We start from the raw sequence: 17,721 nt of genomic DNA, 5'->3' as shown, positions 1-17,721 counted from the left end.
TATCGGAAAACCCAATCAGGCAAACGTGTCTTCATGATTAAGAAACAAAAAAAGGTTTCTGCTAACTACAGAAATAAGCTCACTTTTGGTCACTTCATATCTACTAGATACTGAAGCACATCCATCCTTCACTTGGGTTTTACCTTTTCATATCTTTGTGTTATGCTTTCTTGTGTGGACAATTTAAAATCTGGTATTTTTGTTTATAACACATCAACCAACTGTCATCTTTATTTTTCTTTAATTCCCCATACAAAACTTGCTAACATAATATTAAGGGGGGGACAGATAACATTTTTTGCCTTTTTTGGGATCTTGCAGGATAAAAAGTCACGTTAAATATGTAAAAAATGTAGGCCTATACATGTGGGGATAACAGCCACGGCCCTCTGGAGGGAATTTTCAACTCTCATAGTTGAAGAGGAGCCAGGAAAGGCTGAGGCTTATGTCTATTCTCAAGTGGAAAACTAGGGTACCAGCGTTTACTGCCAAAAATACATCATTTTTGCACTATGCATCTCTCCTCCGGGCTGAAGCAAGACAACTTCCCAGCTTAAATGAGGATGAGAGCGAAAAAGAAAAAAAAAATACATGGGGTGTGCCAAATTACCACTTGAAAACAACCCTGTCCACATTTGGGGGCTCCATATTCTCTGGCACCGAGTTGAAAGCAAACACCAAAATGGAAACAGATGTTGAGCGAGTGAGAGCCGCTCCACACACCAGCGTATCCATGTTTTCATCCATTCTCTCTCGTTATGTGCTCTTCCCTGGCCAAACACAACATGTGGGGGATGGAAAAGTAAAAAACGACGGTGGCCAAAGTGGAAAACTGCGCTGTGTGAAGATCTCCATTCAGCGTGAACCTACAGACGACTTGGAGTCAGGAAACTTTGAAAGATGACACTCGTGAAGGACAAAAGGCACTAAAAATAAAGATACAGATGGAGACATGTGCTTGAGCTGGACTCCCAGCTGCAGAGCATCATGGGAAGCGGCTTCATATTACACTACAAATTATCCTCAATCATTTTGATATTCAGGTGGTGAATGTTTGTTATGCAACACATGATCTCCAAATGTCAGAAAATAGTGGTAAAAATGCTCCTCATCTCCTAAAACTCTGATACGTTTAAATTTCTATCCTGACCAGTAAATATACAGTTTAAGATGATTTTAAGATCATATAAAAACAGAGATAATCTGCCAATCCTCACAATTGAGAAACTCATAGCTAACACTTAAGGGATAATTGTTTGAGAAACTGATCATCAATGAATCACTTGTAATTATTTCAGTTCCAAGTTGTTTACATTATCTTGACCGATACCTGATATTTGAAGCTGCAAATATACCTTTATATTTATAATATATATTATATTATTCTAGTCTATATTATTATCACAAGCCAGTGTGTATGAGGATGATGATGTGAAGCAAAGAAATAAAGCAAGACATTTCAGAGGTGCTAAGTTGTAACTAGAAGACATACACACACATTTTAAAGAAATCCTAGACCAATCAGATTGCTTGGCTGAATGTAAATTTATGAAAGTATAATAACATCTGAGATCTTCAAAAACAAGCAGTCTTGGTAATACACAACCGGCTTCGAGTTACACAGCTGACTGGGAAGTTTCCCTTTATTCAAACCATTGAATGTTAACATCTGTTCCTCGTTTTTGAGCAAGAGAGAGAGAGAGAGAGAGAGAGAGAGAGAGAGAGAGGATGTTGCAGCAACAGCAAAGGGAGCTGAGGGAGGAAGACAACGCTTTCACAAATCTCTGGAAAACGCAAAAGTGAATGAGGAGGAAGTTGAGAGTAAACATCCCATTTTACAGTTTTTAAGCTTGATCATTTTGGAGACGATGTCAGATCCGACACTGCTGCCGGGAATATACATCACATGAACACCCACCACCTGACAAAACTGCCAAAGAGCTTGTCTACACTTTTGAGGGAGACTCAGCCATTATTCCCCTTCATGCAAATACTTGGTGGTGAAATGGATGAGGGCTCTTTTAGATGTGGGAGAAGTGTCAACACTGTTTCATAGAAAATAAATTAAAAACACCACCAGAAAAAAATCACTGGTTTCATCTCCTTAAATGTGGCTATTTTATTTCAATTAAGGCTGTTATAATTAAACATGCTACAAGACATCATATGCTAAGCCTATTATATAATAAGTAATAATTAAATGAAGAAAGTGCATGTAAATTAAAATATGGGTGTTTTACTTGAAATGTCAACAATGGGCAAATTAAGGCTTGTGGGCACAGACTGTGACTTCATGCATTCATTTTTAATATATACACTCTTTTTCTTTACATAATTTATGTAAAAAAGAAAAACAAGCACCAGAAACAGCTTGCCACACCGGTCAGTGAGTATGTGTTTGGTTTCAGCCTCCCTGTCTGGCCCCAGCTTTCTTTCTTAGAGAGACCAAAATAGACAAAGTGGCAGGCAGGCAGGCAGGCAAACAGCTAGCTGGTTAGTGCTGATTAGCTCGGGATAGCAGGGAAGCTAACAGGATACTTCCCCCCTCTCTGTGATGAAGAAACAACACCAACCAGGACAAAAAAAGCCGTTGGTTGTCATCACTCACCTAAACCGTGGGGAGTCCTTTAGGCATTCTTCGAAATCCACAGTTATCTTCATTTTTTCTGCCGCAGTGAGTAAAGCCGCAGACTTGCGCTCTTCTGTGATTAAAGAGAGTAATCCAGAGTCTTTCCGGCTAATTAGCGCCTGTATTGCTAACGTCCCCGTTCCTCCGACCAGCTGGCTCCACACTCCTGTCTACACTGTGCTCTTTGCTAGCCCAGCTAGCCCCCCAGAGGCCAGCAGCAACTTACGGTTTTCAAAAAAAAAAGTGGCGGCAATGCGACCATAAACGACTGTACGCTTGAATGTCGCTGAATTGTCCCCCAAAAACTACAACAACAACTAGTTTGAGCCGCAGCAGGTTCAGTCCGTGGCAGCAGAAAGTGTCGTCCGGTAGCTAGGTCATAGCAGCCAGTGGGGAGAGCAGCTTTTCTTCAACGCAGATACTACTGCCTCTAATCGAAGATCGTCTCCGCTGAGAGGGATGGTTCACTAGGTGAGCGCGCATGTGTCCGGTTTCGGCGATCCAGAGAATTTATTATAACAATAATAAAACGAGAAAAGGGAGAAAAACAGAAATTACCATTTTAGGAATATTGTAATCTGCGTTATGAGGAACGTTAACTCCCCCTGACATTATCTTTAAGATAAAATATTATAAGATAAACCGTTATTTGTCCCACGACGTGGACATTTGCAGAGTTTACAACAGCAGGGAAAGGGAAAATAATAAATAAGTACATGCAACAATATAAACAAACAATTAAACACTATCAATTATATGTACAGAAAATATGCTCAATATAGTGTAAATTCAAACCACCAGTTCCTTGGCTTTGTTGCTGTAATACTCATGATTTAATATGTAGGCCTACATGCTACACAGAGCTCAATGCCATCCCAGTTTAGGGTTAACGAAATTACCTTTTTTTATTTTCCAACAATACTGGTTAATACTTCAACCTTAATCGTACCTTGATTATTGTCCTGTACATATTTAAAGATGAAACACAAAACACAATTAAACATAACTAAACATGATAGAGTAGAGTAGACCCGTGCCTAAATCCACCACACAGGTTCCCATGAAACAATTTATTATGTTAGTGACACAGCAAAACAGAGCAACTGTATCTCAAGCCACATCATCAAACCGGCGACGATACTAAGCGAGAGTGATCCCTCATAGTTCTCCTATGATCTTTGCGTGAGTTGACAGGCACTTCAGGAGGACTGCCTCCTTATTCCTAACTCCACCGTCGTTTTATACTGTAGATTTGATCACTCTGCAAATACAAACTACACACGTATTAAAAGCTAACAGAGCGATAAGGTGTGCCATTTGACATTTTATTCAAATCCAACGACCACTTGCGTCGAAACGCTGTTTTCTTGTTGCTTTTGTTGACTGAAACGGTAGAAGACGCGTTCTTTTGCCTTCTTTGCTGTAAACCCACTCAACACCAAACACGCGGGATAATCCTTGTAGGAACAGGGTTGATCCTATTAGAATTACTAGCAATCCAACGAGAATTAGTTGCATTGTGCAACAGTGCCACCTGGCGGTTAGAGAGCGGCGCTGTAACTTCAAAGATTAACCTCAAAAAGCTTGTGTATCCAAAATGAAATTACTATTTTCTGTGCAGTGTGCAAACTTACTCAGTTTTTTTTAATAAACTAAAAGGAGTTGTTGTTTTTTTACATTTTGGTATGGTAAAAATAAATAACTTTTCAAGTCAATGCAAAGTTAAAAGACATTTTTCTAAAGTATGGATTCGGATGAAACAAACCACAAGAGATACTAGTTCATAACAACATTTCTTTAATGATGGGAGAAAAAAGAAAACACGATCCACACAATCTGATGATTAAGGACATGCAAAACTGGAAATGCAAAAAACGCACGGATTTTAACATCCACGTCATTTTGGAGACAGACAGACAGACAGACACACACACACACTCACACACACAGTGCTTAACGGGCTGTTATCCTTAGAGAACAAATCAAAAAGCGAGACGGTGGAGACAGAAAAAAGTAAGATGGAGCACAGCCTGTTCATTTTACACACATGTACATAAATACATAAGAGGCACATTTGACAGGTAATAACCACCTACAGGGTGATCATGTCAGTCATGATTGGGACAATTCTGTCCTTTTTTATCTTAAGTGAGAACATAAATGGATCACCTCAGCTTGTCGTCTAAGCCGTTGTCTTTGCCATCAGCTTCCAGTATTCAGAGAACACAATAGAAGACAAGAGTACCGTCAAGATCTGCATTTCCAGACACATTCCTGTCTCTCTTCAAGCATCGCGTCACACAATTTAACTGCTCGGATGTGAGCTTGTTGGTTGGTGGAAAGGGCCCCCGAAAGGAAGTTGCCTTTAACCTCCATCATGGAGAGAAAAAGACCACCGAAATGTTAAAATACAAGAACAAAATAAACTGCAAAGGGACGTTTGCAGAAGTCATACCGTTGGTCTAAGATCTTTTTTCGCATTCTCATAAAACAGAGCTCAACGCTTTTCGATCACAGTGAGGAATTCAAGGGTCAGAAGAAAATGAAGAGAAACACAATACGTGCAAAGGGTTCCTACTAATTGCCCTGAAACTGAAAGTCAACAACTTCAGTGGTACAATTTAGGTCGCACCACCACGATCATTGTCTTTTTTTTTTCTCCCCTCAATACTTTTGTCAAATCCAACCATTTAAGACTTTCTCAACACTTACAGGAACCCCAACCATTATTGAAATCCTTGAAACGCCTCCAATAAGCCTCAGTGTTCAACTCCACTGCAAACGTGAACTAAACTCAGTAGCATCAATAAAAAAAAGATCCTTCCTTCCACATCGCAAAGTGTGTCGTCAAACAAAGTGTGATGAAGCTGGGTGAGAACTCAAACTACGTGATTGTGACTTCTTCAAATAAATGCACTCACAAACTGTGTCCGGTGAAGCTCCCATGCAATTACAAATCGACGACAGATCATATAAGCGAGAGCACAGTGAGAGCTGGTTTCACCTTTACATAAGAGCCTGGTGCTTAAAGCCATAAACTGTTAAAGACGGGACACTGTCCTGTTTATCAGTAACACATGCTGAACCCAGATGTGGACTTCAGTACCGTCCCTCCTATTATCTTAAAAGAGAAAGAATGTGTTAAGTGTTACATTTTCATTACCTTACTGCTAAGGCAAGGAACAACACAGGGGCTATAAGTCTGACTCTGACAGAAAATGTTGAATATTTAATACCTTTCCTGCAAATTTCTTACATATCAAATCAATTGTACTGAAAAAGTAGTTAATAAGTCGGTTCAATTTTGAAAAAAAGGCCTACAGTCTGGTTCTGTGAGGTATTCATGTTTTTTTTTTTTTAATTGCCAAAATTGTAAATGAGGTTTGGCCAAGTGCCATTATAATAATTACCATCTGTGTTGTTAGACTTGATCTTAAGCAAAATACCACACAGCTGACTACAAGCATCAAAGTGAGACACCGCAGCAATACACGTGTCAATTAATAGTACGTATTGTAAGATGCATCATTCCAGAATGTTTTAGATTATGTAAGTCTTGTGCTATTATCATCGATTAATACCTCGCTCCTAAATGATCGTACACTAGTACGCCATTATGAGTAGTTTACCTGAATAACCAGGTAAAACAAAAAGACAATAACCCAACTGGTCGTCATGGTGTCCAACTTTTAAGTACTGAAGGAAGGGAAGAAAATGCAACAGAGCTGTGGTTCAAAAATAAAAAAAACTAAAAATAAAAGCCATCCGAAGGGCACCCAGTAAAAGCGCTGTCGTCATGTCTCAGATATGCCTTTAGTGAGGCCGCGGGGTTTCCCCTGCCTTCCTCCAGCACTGACGTACTGGCTCTGTGGCCCGCAGGAGGACTGTGGTGGAGTGGCCAGACGGGAGTCCTGGTATCCAGCAGATTTTTGTTGTTTTTTTATTTTTTTTATTTTAAAAAGGCTTTGATCCCCCTTTCAGGGTCAGAATGACGTATTCTTCAGTGCGATGCCAGTCCAGGGGACATAGGAGGAGGAGGAGGAGGAGGAAGGGGGGGATTCTTGGCAACAGGAGAGGAGGAGGAGGAGGAGGAGGAGGAGGGAGCAACAGTCTTCTCTCGGGTGGTGTATGGATTCTGGGAGTTAAAAACCATTGTGTTTGAAGGTTATATTGCACAGTCCTATGGAATAATAGCGACAGACGGGTGACCGGGAGGTTATTGGCTGTTGAGGTTTGTTATACGAGTGGTGAAGCGGTGTCTGCTGTACGGCCCAGCATTAAAAACACAGAGCACAGTGGCATTGTCTGTCTGGATCCGAGAGCCGACGCACGGGGCTGAAGATGTGAGCGAAGCCTCGTCTACGAGTCCAGAGAATCAGCTGGAGGACAAACGAGAGAAACGGGCAGACGGACGTGAGAATACAAAGATAGACAGCTTAAAATAATCATATTTCCCAAATTTCTTTCCCCATCTTTGTACTTTCATCTTCCAAATAGAGCATTTGGAAGAAATGGAACAAAATTCCCCTCGACATTAGTTTCATATCTGCATTACAATTAGTCTGCAGTATCAAATCAGTATGTTTGTAAGGTGTACTAACCCTATACACCTCTTTACACACGCTGAAATACTGACTGGAAACTGTCCAAATCATTCAGTCATGCACAGCCCCTCCCCCTCCTTACCTTCCTGTGGCGGGTCAACACTGATCTCCTCCGTCTCTTCTGCTTCCTCCCTCGCCTCTTCTGTGTCGTCCCTCATCTCTTCGTCTGCATCCTCCTCGTCTTCTTCGAGCTCGCTGGCAATGAGCTGTCGGGCCAGCTTGATGTTCAGGCCCTCGTTGTAGTGCATCTTCCTCATCATCTGGAAATGCGACTTTTTGGCTGCAGGAGGAAGATACGTTTGACATTGATTTAATTTGTCCAAAGGAATTGGATGCACGCAGCATTAAGAGTGGTACGTTATTATTTCGATCACGACGACAGGCAGAAACAATGGTCGAACATTGAACATGAGGGTGTGACAGACATTATGCAATGCTAAGAAAGGCGACTGCAAGGTGTCTGCAAGTGTGAGTGATGTGCTTCTGACATATTTAGGATTGTAATGTGCAGTGGAGATGCACAGTAAACAGTTAAAGAACGATGTCTATTCAAGCAGCAATAAAGTCTCTTGAGTTTGATTGGAAAAACAAGAGGTTAATTTCATCCTGGCACTACCAGATAGCTCTTTAAAACACAAACATTGCAGCTCCAAAAGCAATAAGAAGTATTTACTACTCTCATTTGTTGAAGTGAACACAATGTTAAATTACTTTGGTTATTAACTCTTCAAAAATACAAATTACTTGGCGCAAAAACATGTTTAAGTCGAACAACAGAGGTCGAAAACTCAACAGAAAAAAACCCAGCTGAGGCCACACAGCTCTGTAGTTGCATTATATTGATCGGATTTGCAGTTTCCAGACTGTTCTCTTGCTTTTACCTGCATAGTTGATGCACTAAAGCAAGCAAGCAACTTAAATCCCAATATCTGAGTGAAAGGAGTATGTGTGCGTTCAGAGAAGGGCAGACAATGGTCAGGGCATACTGACATAGAGTGTCTGTGTGTGTGTGTGTGTGTGTGTGTGTGTGTGTGTGTGTGTGTGTGTGTGTGTGTGTGTGTGTGTGTGTGTGTGTGTGTGTGTGTGTTTTGAAGGAGTACACAAAACACTGGAGCCCTTTCCGAAACCGATCCCTCTCCGTCAGCACTTCACTGTCACTCTCCCAGCTGCAGTTGACATTTAGCTTGCATTAAGGTGAACTTGGGGATATCGGGATAATATTACACTTTCACTCCATAAACGATAGCATAGGTGTGGCTGTAAACAATAAAAAAAAAAAGGAAGAATCTCCAAGTTTACCTTGTTCTTCAGGAGTCAGCTCCTCTTCCTCCTCCTCGCTACTCTCTTCCTCCTCCTCCTCCTCTTCTTCCTTCATGAAGCGAGGCTCTGAGCCCTCTGCTGCTAACAGCCTTGCAAAATAAGACAAAAGCAGACAGGAAGAGTGAAGAAATATGTTAATAAGGCATTTAAAATGAGTTTTTACACATTTTCCATCCCAGTTTGTTCTGTTGCGTTTGGACTACATTCGATGAGTCCAGATAGAAAGAGCCGAGATCAACAATGGCTCCTCCGAAAGCCATTGTGGAGAGACTTGTGAAAAGGCTTTCTGTGGAGGGAAACAGACATGGGAGGAAGACAGATGGAGAGATATTCGGCGAAGGGGAGGAGAGAGCAGGCACAGTGAGAGGGAAGAGATGCGAGCACGTGCGAGTACTCAAGCATGAGACGAAAATAACGGTTACTATCCCCCATCCCTCACACTCAAAGAGCTTTAACTGCAGAGGACAAGATGAATAACGGTTTACAGCTCAGTGGATGGTAGTGAATCGGTGCAACTGCCCCAGGGAAAGCTCCCGTTTACTGTACTACTGGTATTCAGCAAACTGGCCTGATTCGTCCAGAAAGAAGACGGACAATTTCCCTGCAGGTTTTAAAATGCACCAATAACATCACAGGTATAAACACAGACAGGAAGGAAGACGGTGGAATGATAAAGTGACTTAGAGCGTAGGGAAGGAAATCGAAGGGTAGTATAAGTGATGCATGAGAGGAGAGGCCGAGAGTGGATGTTGGGGAGATTAGACAAGAGGACGGAGGAAAGAGCAGCTGTGGTGCTATCTAGAGGGTTTAGTGTAAAACAATGAAAGGCACTCTGCTGTGGAAGTAAACAAAAGCGGCTAATTGACTTGCAAGCCCGAAGCTAATCGCTATCCTCTCTGTGGCGCACAAACTTAAACTAGCTCATCCGATCCCTGCATCAATGCACTTACGTAAGCACGATGGCCCAGAGCAAATATACTTCTCAAGCTCCCGCTAACGTCCAGACAAGAAGCCGATGAATGGCAGATACATACTTCATCTTAACACTGACTTTTCAAGGTAAAGGTGCTTCCCAGAGACAAAGGTGTTCAACCTGCTGCTCTCCATTGGCTTCTGAGTGTCTATGAGTTATTATGAGATCAACTTTTTGGTGGTGTTTGCAGGAAGGTTTGTCAGATGATATTCAACCAACAGCACACACAGTAACATAATAGATATTTGCATTTTTATGTGTATGTTTCTTAGTTCGAAGAAATTAAACGATCATATTAAGACGTGTGCGTCTTAAGTGTGAGACCCATGAGTTCTTTTCAAACCACTGACTGAACAGGGTTGCGGTGAAACATACTGATCTGAGCCGCCGCGTTTAATGTACCGTAGTTTGGGGAATGCTGCTGACCTTTAGCAGGGTTCTCTCTCGGCTCGATGCTCTTTCAGTGGGAAGAGAAAGAAGTTTTGTCAAGATGTGTTAAGTGAACCCTGCCTGAAGCTTTGTCAAAGAAAGCAGTGCAGTCTGGGAGTGTGTTCTGCCTAGTTTGTGTGTGTGTGTGTGTGTGTGTGTGTGTGTGTGTATTACATGGTACAACTTTCTGCCTAGACAACTCTATCCTAGAGGCTGCACCCAAGCAGCTGCTCTATTCCACCACTAACTGGGAGGTTACAACTACCTTGATCCCATTACTGCCACTGGGTTATGCAATAGAAAGCTCTAGAGCTATCAGCTCTAATACACCAGGTGGCAAATATGATAAATATTTAAAAAAAAAAAAAGTAAAGAAAGTCTAGTTCCCAGGGAAAGAACAAAGCTACTACAACAATAGCATGGCGACTTCTTTGTCACGGCAGTAAATAGTTTCTTTGTGCAATACTGCAGTAAAGTGGTCAACGACTTAAGGACGTCAGTGTCTGCACAGTGAATTCACTCTTATCAGTTATTGTTACGACCCATTGTTGTTGGTGGACAAGGGCATTAGTGAGTGTATTCAGGTTTGGCTTATCTGGGCTACACCTGCGAATGATTCCCCCCCCCCCCTTTCCAGATTGCATTTCTACTTCACATAATCAAATCCCCTTCCATTGCTTGCTTTCCCACCACTCTACCTCTGTACGTGGTTCGTACTCGTCTCCCTCCGTTCAACCATTTCTTACTTTGATGCCAGGTCATCAGCTGCGAGTCCACTGTGGCTGTCCGAGTCACTCAGTGCACCTTCGTCGTCCTCGTCCCCGACCATCCTGAAAGAGAGAAATTAACTGAATAAATAGGGTTAGGGGCACGAGGGAAGACAGAGAGAGGGGACGGATATACAAACACAAACAGAAGCCGATAACCAAACAGACAAGTTTGTTTTTGTTAGGTGGAAGGATACACAGACAAGCATCTAAAACATGATAGCCTATAATTTAAAATATACCTTTTAAAATATTTTTCAAAAATTATTTATTACATATTAAATCAATTTTCATCAAGGGGAAATAGACAAGGTGGCTCTGACCTGTTGTAAGGTGTGCTGGGCTCATCTATCTTCATCAGACCATAGTCTTTGTCAGCGGGATGGTACGTGGCCAGGATGTTCATCTCATCCCATTTCTGGGATTTCTTCCTGTAAAAAGGATCAAAAAGGAAATGCACTGAGAAGGAAATGAGGGCTAAATTGGACAGACGCTCAATTTGGGACCGCTGTGCACAAGTTACCCACCAAAAGATTCACCCAGGGAGAAAAGCGAGCAGATTTAATCTAGAAGTGAACGTGTCCCACTTTGCATTCAGCATATTTTGAGGGGGGGGAAAAAAAGACAAAAACAAAATCCGGATATGTCATCTGCACCAATTTGGTTTCTGACGACTCTCAGGAGGTCACATGGCATCTGCCTTCGTGTCGAGGTAATCCATCATGGATGTGAAAACCTTATTCACTGAATGTGGGCTGGAGTGAGCGCTAAGGCTGATCAGCTGTGAGTGAATAAGGCCAAAAGTCAACGACAACAGTCTCATCTGATACAATTGCTTTTCCGAAAGTTGATTTTTGTTCCACCGATCTGAAACACACCTGTTCCTAATCCCCCATAATGGATCCATTTTCATCTGGGGACTAAGGCCGTCACCTCGGCATGCTCCACCAGGGTTTTTTTTGTTCAGAATTACTCTAATCCTTGCTGCCGTGTCAAATCCTTAGAGGAAATGAACAGAAACAAAGACTATATCAGCACCAAATGAGAAATTTGCTCGAGAGGACTCCTCTAATTGTAGTTCAAGAAAGTGGAAACATTTGTTATAACTCACAGAAAAAGGATGATTCAGTTTATTGTAAGCCTGTGCCGTTTAGCACAATGTTTACTTCTTTTTCACTATTTTTATCCTTTTAATTTCCAAAAAGCTGAAACCTAAAGCTAGGGAGTTATCTGGCTTGGGTTAAACCACCTCTGCTCTGCTCTCCCCGGCCTCTCCTGCCAAGATACTGTACATCAGTCCTGACCTTGTGCATGGAACAAAAGGTCCGGTGTCATGGGAGACAGGCAGGGGGTGGGAGACAGGCAGGGGGTGGGAGACAGGAGCGATGCTAAATCCACTGCGTGCTACTGCAGGCCTGCAAAGCTCCCCTAGGCCTCTCTCTCAAGAACAGACCTGAACCACGGAGACTTTGCATATAAAACTTAACATTATCTCTGTCCCAAAGCACGAGGGGGCACCTGAGAGGGGAGTCCTTCTAAGGTCCCATATGATAAGATTATCATAAAGTCTCCCTGCATAAATTAAGGATGTCCATTAGTTGACGCAACTGGTACTGTAATAAGCTGCTGGCCTGCTTATGAGCAGCAAGGTGTCTAGTGGTTTGATAAACAGACAGCAAATAGGCCAATGTTGCACACCCTGTTAAAATGTCCTTGACCAACATACTGAACACGCACACTCACTATAAAATTAGCCCCCTTGTTTGCGAACCTACAAAGCCCAGAGAGAGTGCATACTTCTGAATTCACTACATGAAGCAATATAGTTTGTGTGTGAATCTGGGTCCAGAGAATCCCAATAATATATGATGAAAATATTCAAGGATGATAGTAAAAATGATAGTAAAACAAAAATAACAGCAGCAACAATCATCTCTTTGGCAGATGCAGCGAGGTTGCCTCAAGACAAATAAAAAACCATTTGACAGCAAGAGTTTCATCAACATGTTCTAAGCAAGCTCAGATCGGAGGAATAAACATCACTCCAGAAACGTACTGAGCAAAGGGCTCCGAGTAACATCTGGGACTGTGTGTGTGTGCTACAACTAACCTCTATAGAGTGTGTGGTTACACAACACATCCGAGAACCAGCCAATGGCGTTCTACTTCCACCAAACCTTAAATCCAATCCAGCCCACATCGCTTATTTCAGAGCAAATCATCACAAAACCTATTAATGCAATGATGATGCACCTGCCGCTGTAAGAGTGAAAAAAAACAACTACTAGTGGGCACTAAATATAGAGCTGTATCCCGTATGTGATGATGACTATCTTTTGGGGTGGTCAATAGCTGGCGACACAACGCTTCGGGAAAACTCATTAAATAGAGTGAGTCATCATTGAGAGCTGAGCCGTGCTATCAGGTGGCATAGTCGGAGAGTAGTGAGCAAAGGTCCGGCCCCGTGTGCTTCACAACTGCCTGAATCCATCAAGAGTAGCAGCGGCATGTCCTCCTTCTGCAGAGGAGGCCAAAAGGCACAGATTATACTGCTTCCTTATACTGTTTCAAGCCAATAGTAGCAGGGAAGATTTGTGCCAGCCGTAGGGGAACTGCTCATTTTACCTGTGTCCATTTCCCAACATTATTGTCATGTGCTAGAAAAAATATTAAATTTACTTTGGGTGAATGACATGGATTCTATCAAATCTATATTTTTGAATCATCCCCACACCATTATTTTTATTTTGCTTTTTACAGACTCACTTCAATTTAATTATGATTAGTAGAATGCAGATTTGGTATTACTCTAAGAAAATCTTTCCTATTTGAGGTTTTCTGCCTTTTATTGCAGTTGCACGACAAATGCCAATCACTGCTGGTTCGACAGCAGTAGCTAGGAGTAGATTTAGGACTAAAACTGTTTGATAAGCCCGTCATCTGCCCAGACTTTAGTAAGTGCATCAGCAGAGAAGCAGAGTAATGAGGAGGGACTGCACAGTGAATTTTATAGCCACATCAGCCAAGATGGTCAGACCACGGTGAGTGTAGTTTGATATACCTATGTAGTTTAAGTATGACAGTGTTATAACAAGAGCCGTTCCTATGAGCAGCGATGTGTGCAGTGCTCTGTTAGCAGACTGAAATGAAGCAGATGGTTTTAACTTAGCCACAACATAAACTACAGGTCCCAGGATTTAGCTAGCACCAACTAGGATGGAGTCAACTAATTAAGTTGAAAAATGTGTTCAGCATGCCACAAACATCTCATGTCTGTATCAGCAGAACTCCGTTCAAAAAACAAGGAAAATAAAAACGTGGCTTTAATTACGGACCAAATGTACAGATGAGATTAGAATTAACATATTTTATGAATCCATCCTGGCAACTCTTGTAATTTAGAAGATAATCCAAGAATATTTATTAAAATATTATTTTATCATGTTTCTCAGTACCATGAATTGGATGGAAATGAGAGAGGCACATTCTCTTGACCAACACCATTTCAGTCTTCCTGATTTTAGCAGCTTTCCCTCATCAACTTCTCACAGAACGTCATCTGAATTTATTATTATTTTGTGTGTTTCTGTTTTGGTAGCCTTTCGCCGTCTCTCGTGTATTCATTTTTTGTGCCTGCGGTCATCTAACCAGGGGAGGTTAAATATCTGAGTGGACTTTTTCTGCCCAAATAATTGAAATTGAGAGATTCACTGCCCGCCAGTCCAACTGTCCGTTACACAGTCAGGGTGAGGCCCACAAGACAGCAAAGGACAGATTGAGTTTCATGGAAGCATCCATAAATTATACATGACTAGGTGTGTGAGGCCCATACATCACTGTTAACTAAATAATGGTGGGTGATTGAAGGGATAACAAAAGAGGCGGTCTCTAATGGGTAAAAAAAAACAACAACAACAAATAACAGCCACCAAGAGAGCTGTACTTTGCAACCAATAGCAACAACTGATGTTACATCATCTGGTTCCATGCTCTTCCTACAAATATATGGAGGGAAGCTGAATTGTTTAAATGTACAGGTGGTCAACTTAATGAATGCTGGCCGGGGGGTAGACATGGGTAGAGCTCAGGATATCCTCTGGGCACTGTAGAATGAGCTGGGAAGGCAATTCGATATATAACAAAGACAGATAGGAAGTAAAACATGTTTGGGCGGTTGTTGAGATCAATGTGAGCTTTACTGTCCTGAACAATAGTAGATATAATGCTTGCCACTCTCTAGTTTATTTATTTATTTTGGCAGGGGAAAAAAGACTACTAGAAAACTATTATGCACAGAGCCAGAGAAGTGAAGACCTGCCAAAGTTTTAGTATACTGGACAGGGAAAGACATTAAAGGGTAATTGTTGTATAAGAAAAATAATAATAAGGGCTTTCACTGACATGGACTTATGAAGAAAAAAAAACAAGAAATTATTCAAATATGCATGAAAATTTAAAAAAGACTACAAATCATGTACACTTTCAATACATAGACATATGGGAGTGTGTATGTCTGTGTGTGCTTTAAACCCTAACCCGTGGCACAGCATGGAAAGCCCTTGTTCTTCTCTGAGGATTTGGTGCTTGGCTGCACACAGAATCCTTCCAGAAAACTCTTTTTCCTCCACGTCCTTATCACTCAAAGAGAGACTATTACTACACAGAAAAGGCTAGCTGGATTCACCGTTGGGGGGGACAGGAATTCACTAATAACTCTCGTCGACAGAGAGTTGGCAGCATTTGGTAGGTGGGTGGTTTCAATTCATCATCCTGCCTGTATATCAGAGATAATTTACGTCAAGCCTTATAAGTCCTCATATTTGTGTACCAATTTTTTAAGACTTAAATCACACTGACACATTTTGTACACTGATTTTTGACAACAAACAATGCGTTCTTTAATAGTTTCCAGCTTGTTCTATTTAAAAAAAATGATTAAGTGCACTTGTGTAAACCCTGGTGGCATTTGAACCAGCAACTCATTAAGCATGAGATAACTGCCTGCTCAGCCATGCAAACCTTTTTTTGCCTCGGGGAATGTTTTACCCAGTTACTCGCATGTACGCTGACATGCAAAGCTAAAAATATCCAACAATGTGTTTACAATTACAATCCCATAGTCACAGCTATGTACAAATGATGCAAAGTATTAATGTGATTCAGCAGGGTTTTTTTTTTTTAGCAAAAGAGGCTCCCTCATGTCTGCCAATCTGCTTTACATTGGAAACAGCATCACTCAAGGAACTGTACGTGTCCAGAGTTTCCTTGGGGGCCAAGAGGAGATTGAGAGGTGGCTGTAGGGGACCAGAGCACTCGGGGGACTGGTGATCCATCTCGCTGGCAGAGCAAAAGTGCCAGTGCTATCAATGCATAAGAGAGGGCAAGGTTCCAGAAAAAGAAACCAACTTCCAACTCTTGTCAAGAGACTTTAGACTTTTGGCATAACCCATTTTATTTCCTCTGCATGTTCTTGACCTTATCTGAGGCGCCCCCAGTGCCATCGAACACCCTCGATATTTTAGTAGGCTGTCCTCTACTGCCAGTGAGGACATCTTGGCCATCGGGATGGAAATTATGTCAAAGCAAAGTCAGAGGTCCTCTCTGGCAAAGCATCTAATAGGACGCCTCACCAAAAGGGCACATTATATGTGTGTTCAGGAAGCAGGGGATTTGATAGCAGCTGTATTGATAATGGTGAATACTTGGCAGCAGCCTTGAGATGGTTATAAGACAACAAAAGCAGAGGTGAGTGTAAGATTATCAGATCACAGTGGGCTCGTCTGGGGGCTCATTTAACACATATTGCTGCTACTTTTAACCCAGACTGATGCTTCAGTGCCAATGCAGACCTGTAACACACTTTGTCAGTCGCTGTGAATATAATTTGGGGCTACACCCAGCTCGTCTTTGTCTACCTACTGGTTTGATATTTTACATCCCAATGCCTCACAGCCTGGGAAAGGCTTTGAGCAACGTATATCTTATCATTTTTAATTAAAAGTTTAACAAATACACTGGCTTTTGGTTGGCCTAGATCTTAAACGCTCTGGATTAACTTGTTGCAGACAATTTCATAATGCAGAAAAACTAATATCTAATATAAGTCAGTATTTGTAATTTACAGAAACCCCCACATAGCGCTGTTAACGTTAACGCCTAACTATAGCACCAAACTAACGGCTACCAGTACGTTATATGTCACAACATGAACGTTGGTCAACAGCCGTTACAACCGCATTTACGTTACCTGTCGTAATCTGACAGCGTTTGGGCTCGCGAGCAAGCTAATGTGACAAGCGATTTAAAGCGGTAAAACGTTTGGTCAAACGCTTCAAGATGTCATCGGGGACGAGATACCATCTCATTCACAAGAAGCAACCAGGAAGTTCTCACACAAACGCACACACAGAAAGCACAATTCATTGTCATTAACTGCCAAAAGAGCTGACTTTTAACGTTACAGTTAGCCTGACAGGGGAGTAACGTTCGGAGAGGCTAACGGTGTCCAGCTAGCTAACGTTACCTGGCTACCAGCCTCACGACAGCGAGACAGGGGGAAAAACTTACTGTGGGTCATCTTCGGGGAGCACAGGGACTTGTTCGGGACTGTCTCCGGGTACTTCTTCCGGCAGCGATTTGATGTTAGTACCGCTGTTCTTGTTTTTCAGGATGCCTTTTATCGGCCGGGGAGCTGCCATTCCCACGCGCTGTCTGACAGACCCGGCTGGCTCAAGTATTTCCGTTTCCAGTGATTTTCTGATTCTGTAATTGCTGCGACTCAGTTACCAAAAGACGGGTTCGGTTTTAAACATGCTCCCCGTATAAACTCCGTGCTCTACTGTAAACAAACGCAGGCTCCTACGCGCACTGTTGTTTCAACATGTCCTGCGACTCCACGGATATTCACCGACTGGTGGTGGTGGCGGGGCAGCAACAGCACTACTAGTGGGTAGGCTATGCCCAAAGCATCGCGAGATTTTGAAACGCAAGTTCACGCCT

At 42.1% G+C, this 17,721-nt stretch overlaps 2 protein-coding genes across 5 annotated transcripts in view; both read right to left on the bottom strand.

Moving 5' to 3' along the window:
* LOC311014356 (arf-GAP with coiled-coil, ANK repeat and PH domain-containing protein 2-like) overlaps nucleotides 1–3,016 on the bottom strand; it is a 40,744-nt gene extending 37,728 nt beyond the window's left edge. For 2 of the 4 annotated variants that reach the window (XR_014597255.1, XM_084010918.1), the window contains exon 1: nucleotides 2,609–3,016. Coding sequence is in view for 2 of the 4 variants with exons in the window: in XM_084010918.1 (XP_083867044.1) it covers nucleotides 2,609–2,661 (53 nt within the window). In the remaining 2 variants the exon portion in view is untranslated. The remainder of the gene's footprint in view (nucleotides 1–2,608) is intronic. The other 2 variants (XR_014597256.1, XM_084010919.1) reach the window with 2 other exon arrangements.
* Nucleotides 3,017–5,272: 2,256 nt separating this feature from the next.
* ppp1r2 (protein phosphatase 1, regulatory (inhibitor) subunit 2) lies at nucleotides 5,273–17,640 on the bottom strand. The gene is made up of 6 exons (XM_084012218.1): nucleotides 17,290–17,640; nucleotides 11,046–11,153; nucleotides 10,702–10,785; nucleotides 8,533–8,642; nucleotides 7,316–7,513; nucleotides 5,273–7,008 (listed from the first exon to the last, which is right to left on the bottom strand). Exons 1-6 carry the CDS (start codon nucleotides 17,418–17,420, stop codon nucleotides 6,989–6,991), a joined length of 651 nt encoding a protein of 216 aa, XP_083868344.1. The 5' UTR covers nucleotides 17,421–17,640; the 3' UTR covers nucleotides 5,273–6,988.
* Between the last annotated feature and the right edge of the window lie 81 nt (nucleotides 17,641–17,721).

Source organism: Eutrigla gurnardus (genome assembly GCF_963514095.1).
Source record: "Eutrigla gurnardus genome assembly, chromosome: 6".
NCBI lineage: Eukaryota > Metazoa > Chordata > Actinopteri > Perciformes > Triglidae > Eutrigla > Eutrigla gurnardus.
Note: the sequence above shows the minus strand (reverse complement) of the source record. Positions and strands in the feature narration are given on the sequence as shown.